General features: G+C 40.8%; 1 protein-coding gene across 2 annotated transcripts in view; it reads right to left on the bottom strand.

Annotated features, from left to right (window-relative positions):
* The window catches only part of gramd4a (GRAM domain containing 4a), a 66,215-nt gene extending 52,168 nt beyond the window's left edge, over positions 1-14,047 (bottom strand). The window contains exons 1-2 of one of the 2 annotated variants that reach the window (XM_075471311.1): positions 13,633-14,047; positions 1,583-1,796 (exon numbers count right to left, since the gene is read on the bottom strand). In XM_075471311.1, coding sequence (XP_075327426.1) covers positions 1,583-1,796; positions 13,633-13,661 — 243 coding nt within the window. In that variant the 5' untranslated portion in view covers positions 13,662-14,047. The remainder of the gene's footprint in view (positions 1-1,582; positions 1,797-13,632) is intronic. The other variant, XM_075471312.1, reaches the window with a different exon arrangement.
* Positions 14,048-14,366: the final 319 nt, after the last annotated feature.

Genomic DNA, 14,366 nt, shown 5'->3' with positions numbered 1-14,366 from the left:
TTTAGGTCGTTTTAAAAGGGGACAAAAATGTACCTTTTCAGAAATTAAGGAGTTTTTTTGGGACATTTTTGTCCCCTTTTAAAACGACCTAAAAACATCATATATTAATATTTTTTTCCACTTTTTTTCCCACAAATCTTTTCTTCCACTTCAGTTCTGATCATAACCACTAAGTTTTCAATTATTTTTAAAAAATTAACCCTTTAACCCTGATCCCTGATGGGGGACATTTTTCTCCACTTGGGGTGAACTTTCTCCTCTAATTTCACACTGTAGATAGTGATACTCATCATATTTGGTCCAGTTGTGCATTATTGAGTATTTTTTCGAATTTCAAACACACATCATATACAATGGATCGCAAGGCTGCTCAATTTCTCCATTGATAAAATAAATTCACAACTCTACAACATAAAGAATCATGTAGAATATAGCATATACTTTGTTGTCTACAGTAGTAGATCAACCCTCATCTTACTTTGAAGCTCCCAGATCAAGGAAGTGACGTCGACGCAGCTTTAGCAGCAGAGAAGCTATCAGGCTTGTGTTGATAATAATAAACTCCTGGACTATGTACAAACTTCCAAATGCATCGTTTTGTGAGTACAGACCATATTTGTACTACTGTAGAAGTTTGGTGTCATGGCATGTGATTTTAGTGTGGTAATTTTGGAGATACTGCCAGGGTCCATTAGCACTTGTACGAAGCTATTCGGGATAACTCAGTAACTCAGCTGATGTTCAGCCAAGATCGGAAAAACTGCGGGTGGGCTACTTGGCTGGATATCACGGTTCAAATGACCCCAGGGTGAATCTACTCCGGAGTATCACTTTAAATTTTTGAAAAAAAATTGAAAACTTAGTAGTTATGATCAGAACTGAAGTGGAAGAAATGAGTATTGGGGAAAAAAAAAAGCGCAAAATAATATTAACATATGGTATTTTGGGGATCATTTTAGAAGGGGACAAAAATGTCCCTTTTCAGATATTAAGGAGGTTTTTTTTGTTTTTTTAAATCAAGCATAACAAAAAAAAAAATCAAAAGTCAATGTTGTTGCTAATCATTGACATATCCCAGACCATAATTATTATCCCTACTCAATAATTCCACTTAGCATTCCATATTTTGAAAATACTGGCACCTAAAGGCTTAAAATTTGGGCTAAAAAGTTCAAATTGGCATCTAAAGGGTTAATTTTTTGGGAAAAAAATATAAAACTTGGTAGTTATGATCAAAACTGAAGTGGAATAAAAGATTTATGAAAAAAAAGTGGAAAAAAATATTAACATGATGTTTTTAGGTCGTTTTAAAAGGGGACAAAAAAATGTCCCTTTTCAGAAATTAAGGAGTTTTTTTTAAATCAGGTATGAGGGTTAAAAAAAAAAAAAACAGCTCAGTTTGGTTTTATAACTCAGTCACTAAGCTGAGAGGGATGCAAAAAAACAGTTTTTACGTAACAGCGCGGTCAGATCACATCTCTCAGGTGGAACTGCTAACACCAACCAATCAAACAGGAGACAGACGCAGGACAGATGTGTCCGTGGTGTCTCACGCACACTTATGGAAGCCTGTAGTACTCACAGGGTCTCGCAGGGCGTCCTCCACGTCTCGCAGAGCCGCTCTGGCCTTCGGCTGCACCTCGTCGCTACATTCGTTGTCGGAGGCGGGTGGCGACTCGCCCAGATCTGGGAAGTCGTCTCTCGTCCTGGGACCTCTGAAGCGGATCTTGTCCAGGCGCTTCAGCATGGTCAACACCGCGGACCGGGGCTTTACCTTAACATGGCGCACGGCAACCCTGTGGAGCATCAATAAGTTCATCACAAAGACCACACAAAAACTCACTTCTTCTTCCTCTGAACACTTTAACTAAAGAGCTGGGGAACGATTAAAATGTTTTAATCTAATTAATCGCATGATTTCCCTGATTAATCACGATTAATCTCATTTGTACGCAGAATCCAAAAATGAATCCAAAAGTAGCGTATAGCTTTTAGCCTTTAGCTTTATTTTAAATGTGCTGCCATATGAATGAAAGTGCCATAACATTTGTTGTGCAAACACACTTTTAACATCAGCATCTTTCTGTAGTTTTTATGTAGAAGCCTCGCTCCACTGTCTGTTTCCTTGAATGACTTGCTGCTATCAGTTGTGTGTTTTGCCTTTAAGTGATATTTTAGACTGGAACTACTACGCTGAGAAGACAATTCAACTTGGCAGAGTTTACAGATGACTTTGGTTCTGTCGACTCCGCCGTCTGGAAGAACTTTAAAATGAAAATGGCCGAGTAAAAGTTCCGTACCCTTCTCCATGTTTGGTGGATCCGCCGATTACTTTCTTTTCCTGTTCCACAGCAGACAGCAACAGACTTTTACAAAATAAAAGCCTGTGAGCAACAGACTTTTACAAAATAAAAGCCTGTGAGCAACAGACTTTTACAGAATAAAAGCCTGTGAGCAACAGACTTTTACAAAATAAAAGCCTGTGAGCAACAGACTTTTACAGAATAAAAGCCTGTGAGCAACAGACTTTTACAAAATAAAAGCCTGTGAGCAGCAGACTTTTACAAAATAAAAGCCTGTGAGCAACAGACTTTTACAATAATAAAATAAATAATAAAACAGGGGTGCTGCATGTCGTTCCCCCTCTCTCTGCCCCCTGCTTCCTGTCTCTGAATTTTCCTATCCATTAAAAAAAAAAAGGCACAACCCCCCCCCCACCCAAAAATAAAAAATAAAATAATAAATAAAAAACTGCGTTAATGTGCGATAAAATATGTAAATTAAATGAAATAATTAACAAGTTGACACGATAATAACGAGTTAACTCGCCCAGCCCTAGTTTTTATTAACCCCAACCCTTAAAACCGCTTCAGGTGAAGAAGAAAGCGGGACATATTCGGACTGAATGTAATTAAACTATCGACTTGCATGATTCAGCAGCTTGTAAAACCACTTTGAGCAGCAAAAACCCGACGTAATCATTTCTGTGCGATGTCATCGGTCTCTCGTGGTTGTGGAGGAACGTTCACTCAGTAAACTTCACACAGCGTTCGTTTCCCTTTTCTAAGTGGAACTCATCTTCATCCTCGTCAAGCTGCCAACAAGCTGACACGCGACCTCTGACCTTTAACGCTCCTCAGGTTCCCACCTCCTGAGTTTGGCGGCGCTCTTTGGCCTCCGTAGAAAGGTCAAAGTCTTTGTTTCCTCCTTTAGAAACGCAGCTAACAGCAGCAGATATGCTGGCCTCGGTTACTGACTCCATTTCCAAAGCAAAGGCAGCGGCTGGGGGAGCTTGTGGGAGGTGGAAGAACACTTAATAGCAGTGTTTTGGTGTCAGGGGACCAGATGCAATGACAGCGGGGGGCCGTTTGACTCATTTCACACACAGAATCACCACAGTAAACTCTATAAACACAGATTATGAAGCCATCTAAAGTACAAATAATGGTGAAAATCCAATTTGAAGCCAGCTTTAAAGCAGAATAGATGCCAACCTTTAACCCTCACACCCACAGAGTTTCTGTACAGAATGACTGAATGTTCATGCAACATGGCTTTTAAAAGCTAATTAAATTGTTTTTTAGAATAAAACTGAATGATCAAAGCTGGTTTTGATCTGAAAATCAAAAGCCTGAAGCAGCAGAAAGGTTTCTCTGCTGTTTGCATACCGGACCGGGAGCAGCCTGTGGCGATCCTGCAGCATTTGGTCAAAGATTAGAGGAAAACCTTTCAGGTGGTGATAAAACTCTTCTGCGATTGATAAGCTGATCGGCTTCCTGCTTGCATCTTACTGTCTAAAACATCTGGAGCAGCAACCAGGAACCACAGATCACCTCTGTAACATCTGGCTAACTCGTACCTCAGTTAGAGGATTAACTTTATTATAATACAGAATATAACTTCATGTAAAACTCAAACAGATGAGAACTTAAAATCAATAAAAAGTCGACTGAAACGTCCTTTTTTCTGGAGATTTTTTACTCAATCACACGATTGTAGAAGTCTGATTTTGAGCAACACGTGGCGACTATTTAGGCTGATTGTCAACGAGTCGGTAACGTGATTGGGTATAAAAAAAAAAGAAATAAAAAAAAAAAAGAGAGCACCTTGGAGAGGCAGAGTCTCAGAAGTAAAGATGAACAGAGGTTCAGCAGGTAAGTCCTCTTTCCCAGGTCAGTGTTTACATTAGGCTGAGATAAGATGAGAAAACTCTGTTGAAGCCTCCTGGTGAACGCTTATCTTATGGAAAACCAAGCAGATGGAAACCAGTGCTGTTTGTCAGCCTATTTTTACAGGTTATAAAAGCAACACCAGACAGTTATCACCCTTAAAACTACGCGTTTGGACTCGTTTTGGACAGTAAAGCGACTTTAGTTCTGCACATTCTGAGGCTGACATACCGCAGCTCACGACCTTTAGTTTCACGCTCGCTTCACACATTTGTGGGGTTTCTAAAATGAACGAGAGCGGTTTTAACTTGGCAGGTCTCACACAAAGATCCGTTGTTGTGACAGAGGCGTCACATGAGGCCAACTATGAGGAGAGCCAGAGTTACTCTGGTGTTACTTTAGGATAGAAATGTCTGGTAGCCACGCATCAGCACGCCGTCATAAAGCTGATGAAGTGCACACACAAAGAACGAGGCGCCATCTTTGAGATGGACGCTGTTAAGGAAAGGAGGCCATCAGATATGCTGGTGAAAGGTTTATCTTAGTGCTGGGCGAGTTAACTCGTTATTATCGCGTTAGCTTGTTAATGATTTAACGCCGATAAATATTTTATCGTGCATTAACGCAGGTTTTATTATTGTAAAAGTCTGTTGCTCACAGGCTTTTATTTTGTAAAAGTCTGTTTCTCACAGGCTTTTATTTTGTTAAAGTCTGTTGGTCACAGGCTTTTATTTTGTAAAAGTCTGTTTCTCACAGGCTTTTATTTTGTAAAAGTCTGTTGCTCACAGGCTTTTATTTTGTAAAAGTCTGCTGCTGTCTGCTGTGGAACAGGAAAAGAAAGTAATCGGCGGATCCACCAAACATGGAGAAGGGTACGGAACTTTTACTCGGCCGTTTTCATGTTAAAGTTCTTCCAGACGGCGGAGTCGACAGAACCAAAGTCATCTGTAAACACTGCCAAGTTGAATTGTCTTCTCAGCGTAGTAGTTCCAGTCTAAAATATCACTTAAAGGCAAAACACACAACTGATAGCAGCAAGTCATTCAAGGAAACAGACAGTGGAGCGAGGCTTCTACATAAAAACTACAGAAAGATGCTGATGTTAAAAGTGTGTTTGCACAACAAATGTTATGGCACTTTCATTCATATGGCAGCACATTTAAAATAAAGCTAAATGCTAAAAGCTATACGCTACTTTTGGATTCATTTTGGGATTCTGCGTACAAGATTAAACATTTTAATCGTTGCCCAGCCCTACTTTTTGAGAACATAAATCACACAAATATCAAGTTTCCAACACGAAAGGGCAGAAATTACAGAGGTGACTGATGGGTTTACATTTCCTCCCCCAGGGGTGAGTGAAAATGTTCAATATACACTTTCCTTTACACCTGTCGCTGTAGAAACCGTTCCCACGGTAACCACATGACCCCACTCAGAGCAGGTGAGGTGCAACAGCTTCGCCATGAAACCATCTGAGGCACAGTGGCACATCTCCGGGCCTCCATACACAGGAAAATGTCCCATAAACAAACCCTGCAGCTTTCAGTTTAACCGTTTGAGAGCACGTTACGCGTCCTCGTGTTTCACTGCGGGACTCTTCAGGCTGCCGCCGCTTCGTTTATTTTATTTCAAAAAGGTTTCTTTTGGAAACCTGTTATAGCTCTGCTAATACAATAAGTGTATAGCATAAGACTTCTGGTTAGGTACTAAATACATTCACACCACCAGCCATTTGATACCTAGAGTGGATCTTTCCTTTTCTTTCCTCCCTTCTTCTTTCTCTCCTTCCTTTAAAAAAAATCTTTAATTTTTTCTACTTATATTTTTTTCTTTTCCCTTTCAAATTATCACTACTATTAAAATTATCTCTTTTTTTTTATAAATTATGTTCAGTTATTTATCTTTATGTAATTTTCACTTCAAATCTGTGCAATTGGTCCTATGTTTTATTAATTTTCATTTAGAGCAACTCAGCATTTAGTCCAGAGTCCAGACTAAACATGGAGAAGCAGCATTTAGCTGTTATGCTGCAAACAAGTGGAACAAACTGCCAGTGGAGATTAAACTTTCACCAAATGGAGACATTTTTAAATCCAGGTTAAAGACATTTCTGTTCTCATGTGTCTATGCATGAAATATCTTTGAACTTATCTGGACTGTTGCTAGTTTTTAAATTAATTTATATTATTTTATTTGTTTCTCTTTATATTCTCTTGTGTTTTTAATGCTTTTTCCACTCCCTGCTGCAATGCTTTTATTTTATGTGAAGCACTTTGAACTGTTTGTACATGAAATGTGCTACAAATAAATTTGATTTGATTTGATTTATTGAACCACTATATTTCATGACTGTTGATTTTGCTAAGATGGTGTGCAGCTGTAAAAAATGAATAAAAATGAAGTTATATATAAAAAATAAAAGAAAGGTTTCTTTCATTTGTTTGCAGCCAGTTTCCAACCTTCTGAAACAAAAGAATGAAGAGAGGACAGGAGGAGGAGGAGTGGGCTTCAGCTCAAGGTTTGATCACTCTGAATGTTGCACACAATGAGCGCTGCTGATTCATGTAAACACGCAGCACCTCCAAACACCTTCACCTAATCATAAGTCACTGCTGACACCAAGCTCATAAAACCACAGATCTGCACAAGCAGCCGAACAAACCAGCAAATAAAACCGAATGGGAACAGAAACACCTGCAATCTGCCGGCCGGCGTCTTCCTGCAGACATCAGTCAGCCTGAGCAGCTCTAATAATGCCAGAGTTTATGTGCGACTCGCGCTAATCTTCTGCTAATGACCCGTAGTAGCTCGGGGTTACTCTTGGTCACACTCAGTCCTGCAGCCAATCACAGTGCGCGGCTGAGTCGGGCAGACAGGGACGGTCTAACGTCCTCTGGCCTACATCGATGTTCCCAAACCGGAGCCACAGAGGACCGATCGACCAACATAAAGTTACCCGAGCTGCCACTCTGAGCTGGTTTTATTCCATCAGCCTCGTATGAATGTTCACACGGGGAAATATAGCAAAAATCTGTCATCACCATTAAAACAGTTTTAAATAATGAGTAAATTCATGGAAACCGGCTCAGACTGACCATGTTTGACCTTGATAATTATTCACTATTTTTATTTTATTTGCTTGTTTTTACTTTAATTGTTTTCATATCTTTTGGTGTATGCTGCTGCAACAAAACAATTTCCCAAATTGGGATGAATAAAGTATTTATCTATCTATCCATGTTTGCTCCACATCTCGCTCACAGCTCCAGTTCCTCATCCAGACATTTTGTATTTTGACTGCTCAGGATCAGCGAGTCTTACGGCTTCATTTTTTCTTTAAAGTTCGAACATCTGTGCAAAGATGCAGAAACTGAAAACTGTCAGCAAGCTGTTCCGATTCAAAGACTGTAAGTCTATAAGCAGAGAGCACTCCATCAGCCTGACCTGAACCGGAAAATAAGATATTTGCCGAGTTAAAAATGGAGAAGACTGGAAGCCAAAGGCATCCAAAGGGACGGTAACACCACCTAATCTCAGGGGAGGTGATGGGAGGGGTTTCTGTGCAAAGCTGCCGTCTAATTCTACACATCAGAGACCAGAGATGGGGACTCGAGTTGCTGTTTTGATGACTTGTGACTTGACAAAAAATAAAAGACTTGAAACTCGACTCGGACTTGGAAGTTAAAGACTCGGCACTTGACTTGTTACACGATGACTTGAATAACTTGAGTGTTAAGCATCTAGCATAACTTCCAACTTTGTTCGTCATCTGAAGATCCATTCTGACCAGTAAGTGCTTGTCAAATTAGCTAATATTATCCTGTTAGCCTAGCCGGTAGTTAGCTAACGTTAGCTTGATATGATACGGGGTGGACAGGTTGGACACATTGGCCAATGATGTTTACTGACAGTTACTTATATCTTTGTGTTTTCACTTTATTAAGATCAGATTCTGCAGGTAAAATTGCAATAATAAGGTGAGCTGACTTTGACTTGCCCAAGAAAAAAAATTACTTGGGACTAATGGCACAACCATTCACTGGAAAAAAAAATCAAAGTCTTACCAAGTATATTTGTCTCATTGAATATCTCATTACACTTAATATCAGACACAACTGCCTAACAAGTACCATTTCAGCCAGATATAGGGACTTGTTTTAATACAATACATCTGGAATATCTTGTTAAGTGAAAAAGTCTTGAAAACAAATTGTTTTGAGTCATATTTCATATGAAACAAGCTTTTTTTTACATTTGAAGAGGTTTTTAAGCTAATTTCAAGATCACTTTTATCTCAAAAGTCCTAAATATCACATCTTATTTCAAGAAATCTTGACAAGCCGATTTTCACTAGTTCCATTGGCAGATGTTTTTGCTTATTTCAAGCAAAAACATCTTTTATTTGTTGTTTTTTTACTTATTTTTGGAGGGGCATTTTTTCCAGTGTAGCTATTAATAATAGGACATGTAATAGATACAGCTTCATTTTTACCCATCTTCCCTTACACTGGAAAAAATGCCCCTCCAAAAATAAGTAAGAAAAAGAACAAATACAAGACGTTTTTGCTTGAAATAAGCAAATAAATCTGCCAATGGAACTAGTGAAAATCGGCTTGTCAACATTTCTTGAAATAAAATGTGATATTTAGGACTTTTGAGTTAAAAGTGATCTTGAAATTAGCTTAAAAACCTCTTCAAATGTAAAAAAAAAAAGCTTGTTTCATGTGAAATGTGACTCAAAACAATTTGTTTTCAAGACTTTTTCATTTAACAAGATATTCCAGATGTATTGTCTTCAAACAAGTCCCTATATCTGGCTGAAATGGTACTTGTTCGGCCGTTGTGTCTTATATTAAGTGTAATGAGATATTTGGACTAGAAATGAGACAAATATACTTGGTAAGACTTTGATTTTTGTAAGGAAGTCAGCTTCGGGAGATCAGCGTCTTCTGACTGCCAACTATTCAGCAGAGTCAGCGCCAGCAGGACCTGATCAGAGCCTCAGACTGTCACCGACATGAAGCAGATTCATAAGCACAGATGTGCAGCGTCAGCACAACGAGTTTAACATCTGTGCAGCTGTCGGCAGGAGCATTTCTTACCTGAAGGATCGTTGCCAACAGGCTTGCTGTGAGGGTAGAACTCTAAGGTGTTTGTTATGTCTGCTGGAATTCCAGAAAAATTAAACACCTAAAGTTTAAATGTTTGTTTGGGATACGAGGAGTCGACTCAGCCGAGTTAAGCTCGGGCTCAGCCAAAGCCTCTTAGCTGTTGGTTTTAATAACTTTAATGTACCTATGGTAGGGAGTTTGCAACAGTGTGCTGCAGAAAAATGCAATCATTTGGGTTTCCAGTGATTTAAGTTAGGCTTAAATCAAGGATTTTAAAAGAAAGCCTGCTCCCTGGATGATTAAATAAGACAAAGAATTGGATAAAGGCCACTAGCACCCCCCCCTAAAAATGTATATAAATAAATAACAGTGCAAAGCAACACTAATCTGAAGCCAAGATTAGCTTTAATGGAAACATCCTGCTTAGTAACCATAATAAATGCATCTTTAACGGGTGCTATTACAGCCACCGTATTCTTCCAGGTCTTCAGATCAGGGAAAAGCTGCACGCTTACTTTCTGCTGGGCTAATAATGTACAATAATAATGTACAATAATAATGTACAATAACAGGCATCACACGCAGGGGCGTGGCTACGGGGGGGGGCACTGCCCCCCTGAGAAATGCCCTGTCCAGCCAAAGAAAACTGGCCAGAATAAAGGCCACGATTTATTATCTCCGTTTGCGTCTTGTATTGATAGAATAAATGCAGGTGGTGATTTTAAAAAAGCATATATCTGCAAAGTTTATAGCTTTATTTATTTTTTGTTATCGTGTTCCCCCCCCTCTGTAACCTTAACCCCTTGCTGCTGAAAAAAAAAAAAAAGGCGATTTTCACATTTTCGGATGTTTTTGTTGTATATAATGATCTGAAATGGAGACTTAATGAAGGTAATAAAAAGCTGGAGTTGGCTGGATGTCTTGCCCCAAGTATCTACTTGAATTTAAACCCTCAATGGAGAATGTGGAGCATGTTAAACAATGTAAGCGTTGTAATGGTGCGTTTGCATGCATCATACAAGTTCTACATTTCTTTACAAAAGAGAAAAACTTCATAAAAAAACTCCACACGGTTAACAAAATTGACGGTCATGATTTATGCTAGTGTGACCATATTTTCATTACAGAATTGAATTATTACTGTTATTATTATTATTATTATTATGCTTGAAGATGTAGTAGTGGTTTTCCACCGATTTTTTCAGGTATTGTTTTCTGCCCCCCCCCACATGCTATTCTGCTCACTCCTCTGATCACACGGCCGTCTTACATAAACCTCACATTAGCCTTTGGCTGTTTACATCGATAAGAGGTCACTTATGAGCTCCAGCTCCATCCTGAATGACTGATAGAGCTGCCTCATCCTGGACCAAATAAAGCTGAGTTTTATAATAACTGCACAGCCGGTTTCCTCTCACAGGTGCAAAAAAAAACAAAAAACCCACGGAAGGATATCCTGTCATCGCCACCATCCCCCACGGCGCCCGGGTTTCTGTAGCGCCGGGGCGGCGAGGTGCAAGACGCGTGCCCGCGGAGCCGCCCGCCACCTCCGCCAACTTTCATAAGACACTCAGAGAGACAGAGAGGGGGATTAGCGTGACCTTTAAAGCCACTGGCAACCCAATAGAAAGTTCCAACGGGTGCCTGCAACTTTCCGTTTGGCTGACTTTCCTGCATCGATAATGAAGCTGTGACAGATGGTGAGAAGAGGAGGGGGAAAAGCGTTACGCAACAGCCATGTTGAATGGAAACGGCAACAAAACACACAGCCAGGTGACACGGCAGGAATAAAACGGCATCATCAGGCCTGATAAACATGGTTACAGCCAAGGTTTTTAAATAAAGCCTGCTTTGTTTAATGCAGATATAATTATTAACTTTAATTAGATCCATTAGACACATTCTGCTGCTTTTAGCATATGGCTAAACCAACAGATCAGGGCCATCTTTTGTAGCTTTTCTATTCATATTTGTCGGTTTATGCCCATTTCACAGCCGATGTGCATTAAATAAGATCTATTCAGTGGATTCCAGCCTCAGGACGCAATCATACTGCTGCTGAAGTGAGAGTTACTCCCACACCGTCACGAGTATCAGCGGACTGGGGCTGTCGTGAGCATAAGAAACAGGAGACGGTCAACCCTGTTTCACTGTGACCCTCCAGTCCGCCCATAGTTATATAAACGATCGATATTTCCTGGGCAACTGGTCCATCTGCCCCCCCTCGTTGGTAAAAACTGGACACGACAGCGACTGAAATCAAATGTGAACTCTGTGAGGTTATTCAGGCAGGAGACGCATCGCTGTTAACTGGCAATAAAACCCAATTAAAGATGGCTGCTAATGGGCATCGGTGGTGGTTACGGTTCAGGTCAACTTTAAAGTCCGCTGAACGTGACATTTTGTCTTATTCGGATTCATTTATGCAGTTTCGGAAACTGTAAAGCAGAAACAGGAAGTTCTTCTTTATCTTTTTCCATTTAAACAGCAGATCTGTGTCAGATATGAAGCCAACAGGACCCAAAACCCCCACAAATCTTAGAGATGCGCTTCCTGAGTTGTCTTTGCACATGAATGCGTTCATTTCCAGCTCTTCTTGTTTATTCTTGTTGCCGATTTTCATCTTTTTTGGGTTGTTTTGCCCCTCTCGTGTCATTTCAAGCCTCTGAAGTTTTCCCGGAGCCCCTTAAATCTTTTTCATTTCGACGCTCCAACGAGTTATCGGTCATTTTGCGGCCGTTTGGAGTCACTCGGAGCCCCTCTCTGACAGCAAAGCTCATTCTACGGAAGAGTTTTAGGGCCAGAAATAAGAAAAAATATTTATATTTTGCCTGTCGAGATTAAAGACGACATGTCGAGAATAAAGTAATTAGATGATGGACCAGAGGAGTTGACTTTATTCTCGAACATTTCGACTTTATTCTCGACATGTCGACGCTTTATTCTCGACATGTCGACTCTTTATTCTCGACATGTCGATGCTTTATTCTCGACATGTCGACTCTTTATTCTCGACATGTCGACTCTTTATTCTCGACATGTCGACGCTTTATTCTCGACATGTCGACGCTTTATTCTCGACATGTCGACTCTTTATTCTCGACATGTCGACTCTTTATTCTCGACATGTCGACTCTTTATTCTCGACATGTCGACGCTTTATTCTCGACATGTCGACGCTTTATTCTCGACATGTCGACTCTTTATTCTCGACATGTCGACGCTTTATTCTCGACATGTCGACGCTTTATTCTCGACATGTCGACTCTTTATTCTCGACATGTCGACGCTTTATTCTCGACATGTCGACGCTTTATTCTCGACATGTCGACTTTAATCTCGACATGTCGACTCTTTATTCTCGACATGTCGACGCTTTATTCTCGACATGTCGACGCTTTATTCTCGACATGTCGACTCTTTATTCTCGACATGTCGACTCTTTATTCTCGACATGTCGACTCTTTATTCTCAACATGTCGACGCTTTATTCTCGACATGTCGACGCTTTATTCTCGACATGTCGACTCTTTATTCTCGACATGTCGACTCTTTATTCTCGACATGTCGACTTTATTCTCGACATGTCGACTTCATTCGCGACATGTCGACTTCATTCCCGACATGTCGACTTCATTCGCGACATGCAAAATATAAATATTTTTTCTCATACCTGGCCCCAATACTATTACGTATGTGTCAGATATGAAGCCAACAGGACCCAAAACCCCCACAAATCTTAGAGATGCGCTTCCTGAGTTATCTGTGCACATAAACGCGTTCATTTCCAGCTCTTCTTGTTTATTCTCGTTGCTGATTTTCCATCTTTATGGGTTGTTTTGCCCCTCTCGTGTCATTTCAAGCCTCTGAAGTTTTCCCGGAGCCCTTAAATCTTTTTAATTTCGACGCTCCAACGAGTTATCGCTCATTTTGCGGCCGTTTGGAGTCACTCGGAGCCCCTCTCTGACAGCAAAGCTCAATCAGAGCCTTCAAACCGTTTAAAAATCCCTCCGCGATCAGTTTGTGACATTAGCTCGCGCAAACCAACGGTCGCATTTGACCGTTGGGACTTCTGCCTGTTGAGGTAACGGCTGACATCAACGGCTGAGTTTGAAATTAGGCCTCGAGTTTAACGGTTTCAAGAACCTCCGAAGAACTGTCCGACATTTTTATTTTTAATCCCCCCACACGGAGACAAAATGAAAACCAGATAATCCGCATTTTGGATGACAGGCCAGGCGGATGAATGACACCTACACAATACCCTTTGTTTTTATTTTACAGTTCTTGTTTTTTTTGGACAATAGACATGTCATTGGCTGCGAAGAGGTCAAAAGAAGCGTTCTTACCCAGCACGTAAATCGTAGCAAAGTTTCATGAACACTGAGATTGCCTTTAGACTGCTTTATCCGTCAGTACACCTGCTGCTCAGGACGTCCAAATTAGCGTCCGTCTCTCGGTCCAACCATCCCAACAATATCCGTTCGCCTCCGAACACCCACTAAATGTCGTCTCCCGTTCGGGGTTCCGCGACCAGGCGGCCGGACACCGAGCACCAAAAGCAGCAGAAATAACCAGTTGCGTCCCTCCTTTCCCCGGAGAAAGCTGACTGACCAGCGCCGTTAGCCTCGCAGAGACACACACCAGCCTTCCCGTCGTCTCTTGTTGATTTCGCAGGCACGGAGCAGACAGCAGGGCCGGGGAAACATCGTCAGTGTGCGGCTCTGCCTTCTTAAAGGGGCCGCTGCTGGCTGACGGTGCCACTGGCTGGAGGTGAGCGGTGCTCGGCCACCGCTCCTTACCTCCGCCCTGTGGCCGCCAAAATGTGGTGATTTACAAAAACAGGAGGGGAAACAAAGACCCAAGGTTTCCAGCTTTAATCCTGGTGACATACTGTAAATAACTGTTTCTATTGGTTTTAGATAACTATCGAAAGTAAATTTAGAAAAACGCTTTGGGGAATGCTCCATAAAATGCTTCTATTGCGTTGCAAAATTCAGTTAAATTTGATTCAGTTCGATTCAACAATACTTTATTAATCCCTGAAGGGAAATTGTATTGTTATTATATGAAATAAAAAATA

This window comes from Odontesthes bonariensis, chromosome 8 (assembly GCF_027942865.1).
Source record: "Odontesthes bonariensis isolate fOdoBon6 chromosome 8, fOdoBon6.hap1, whole genome shotgun sequence".
NCBI lineage: Eukaryota > Metazoa > Chordata > Actinopteri > Atheriniformes > Atherinopsidae > Odontesthes > Odontesthes bonariensis.
Note: the sequence above shows the minus strand (reverse complement) of the source record. Positions and strands in the feature narration are given on the sequence as shown.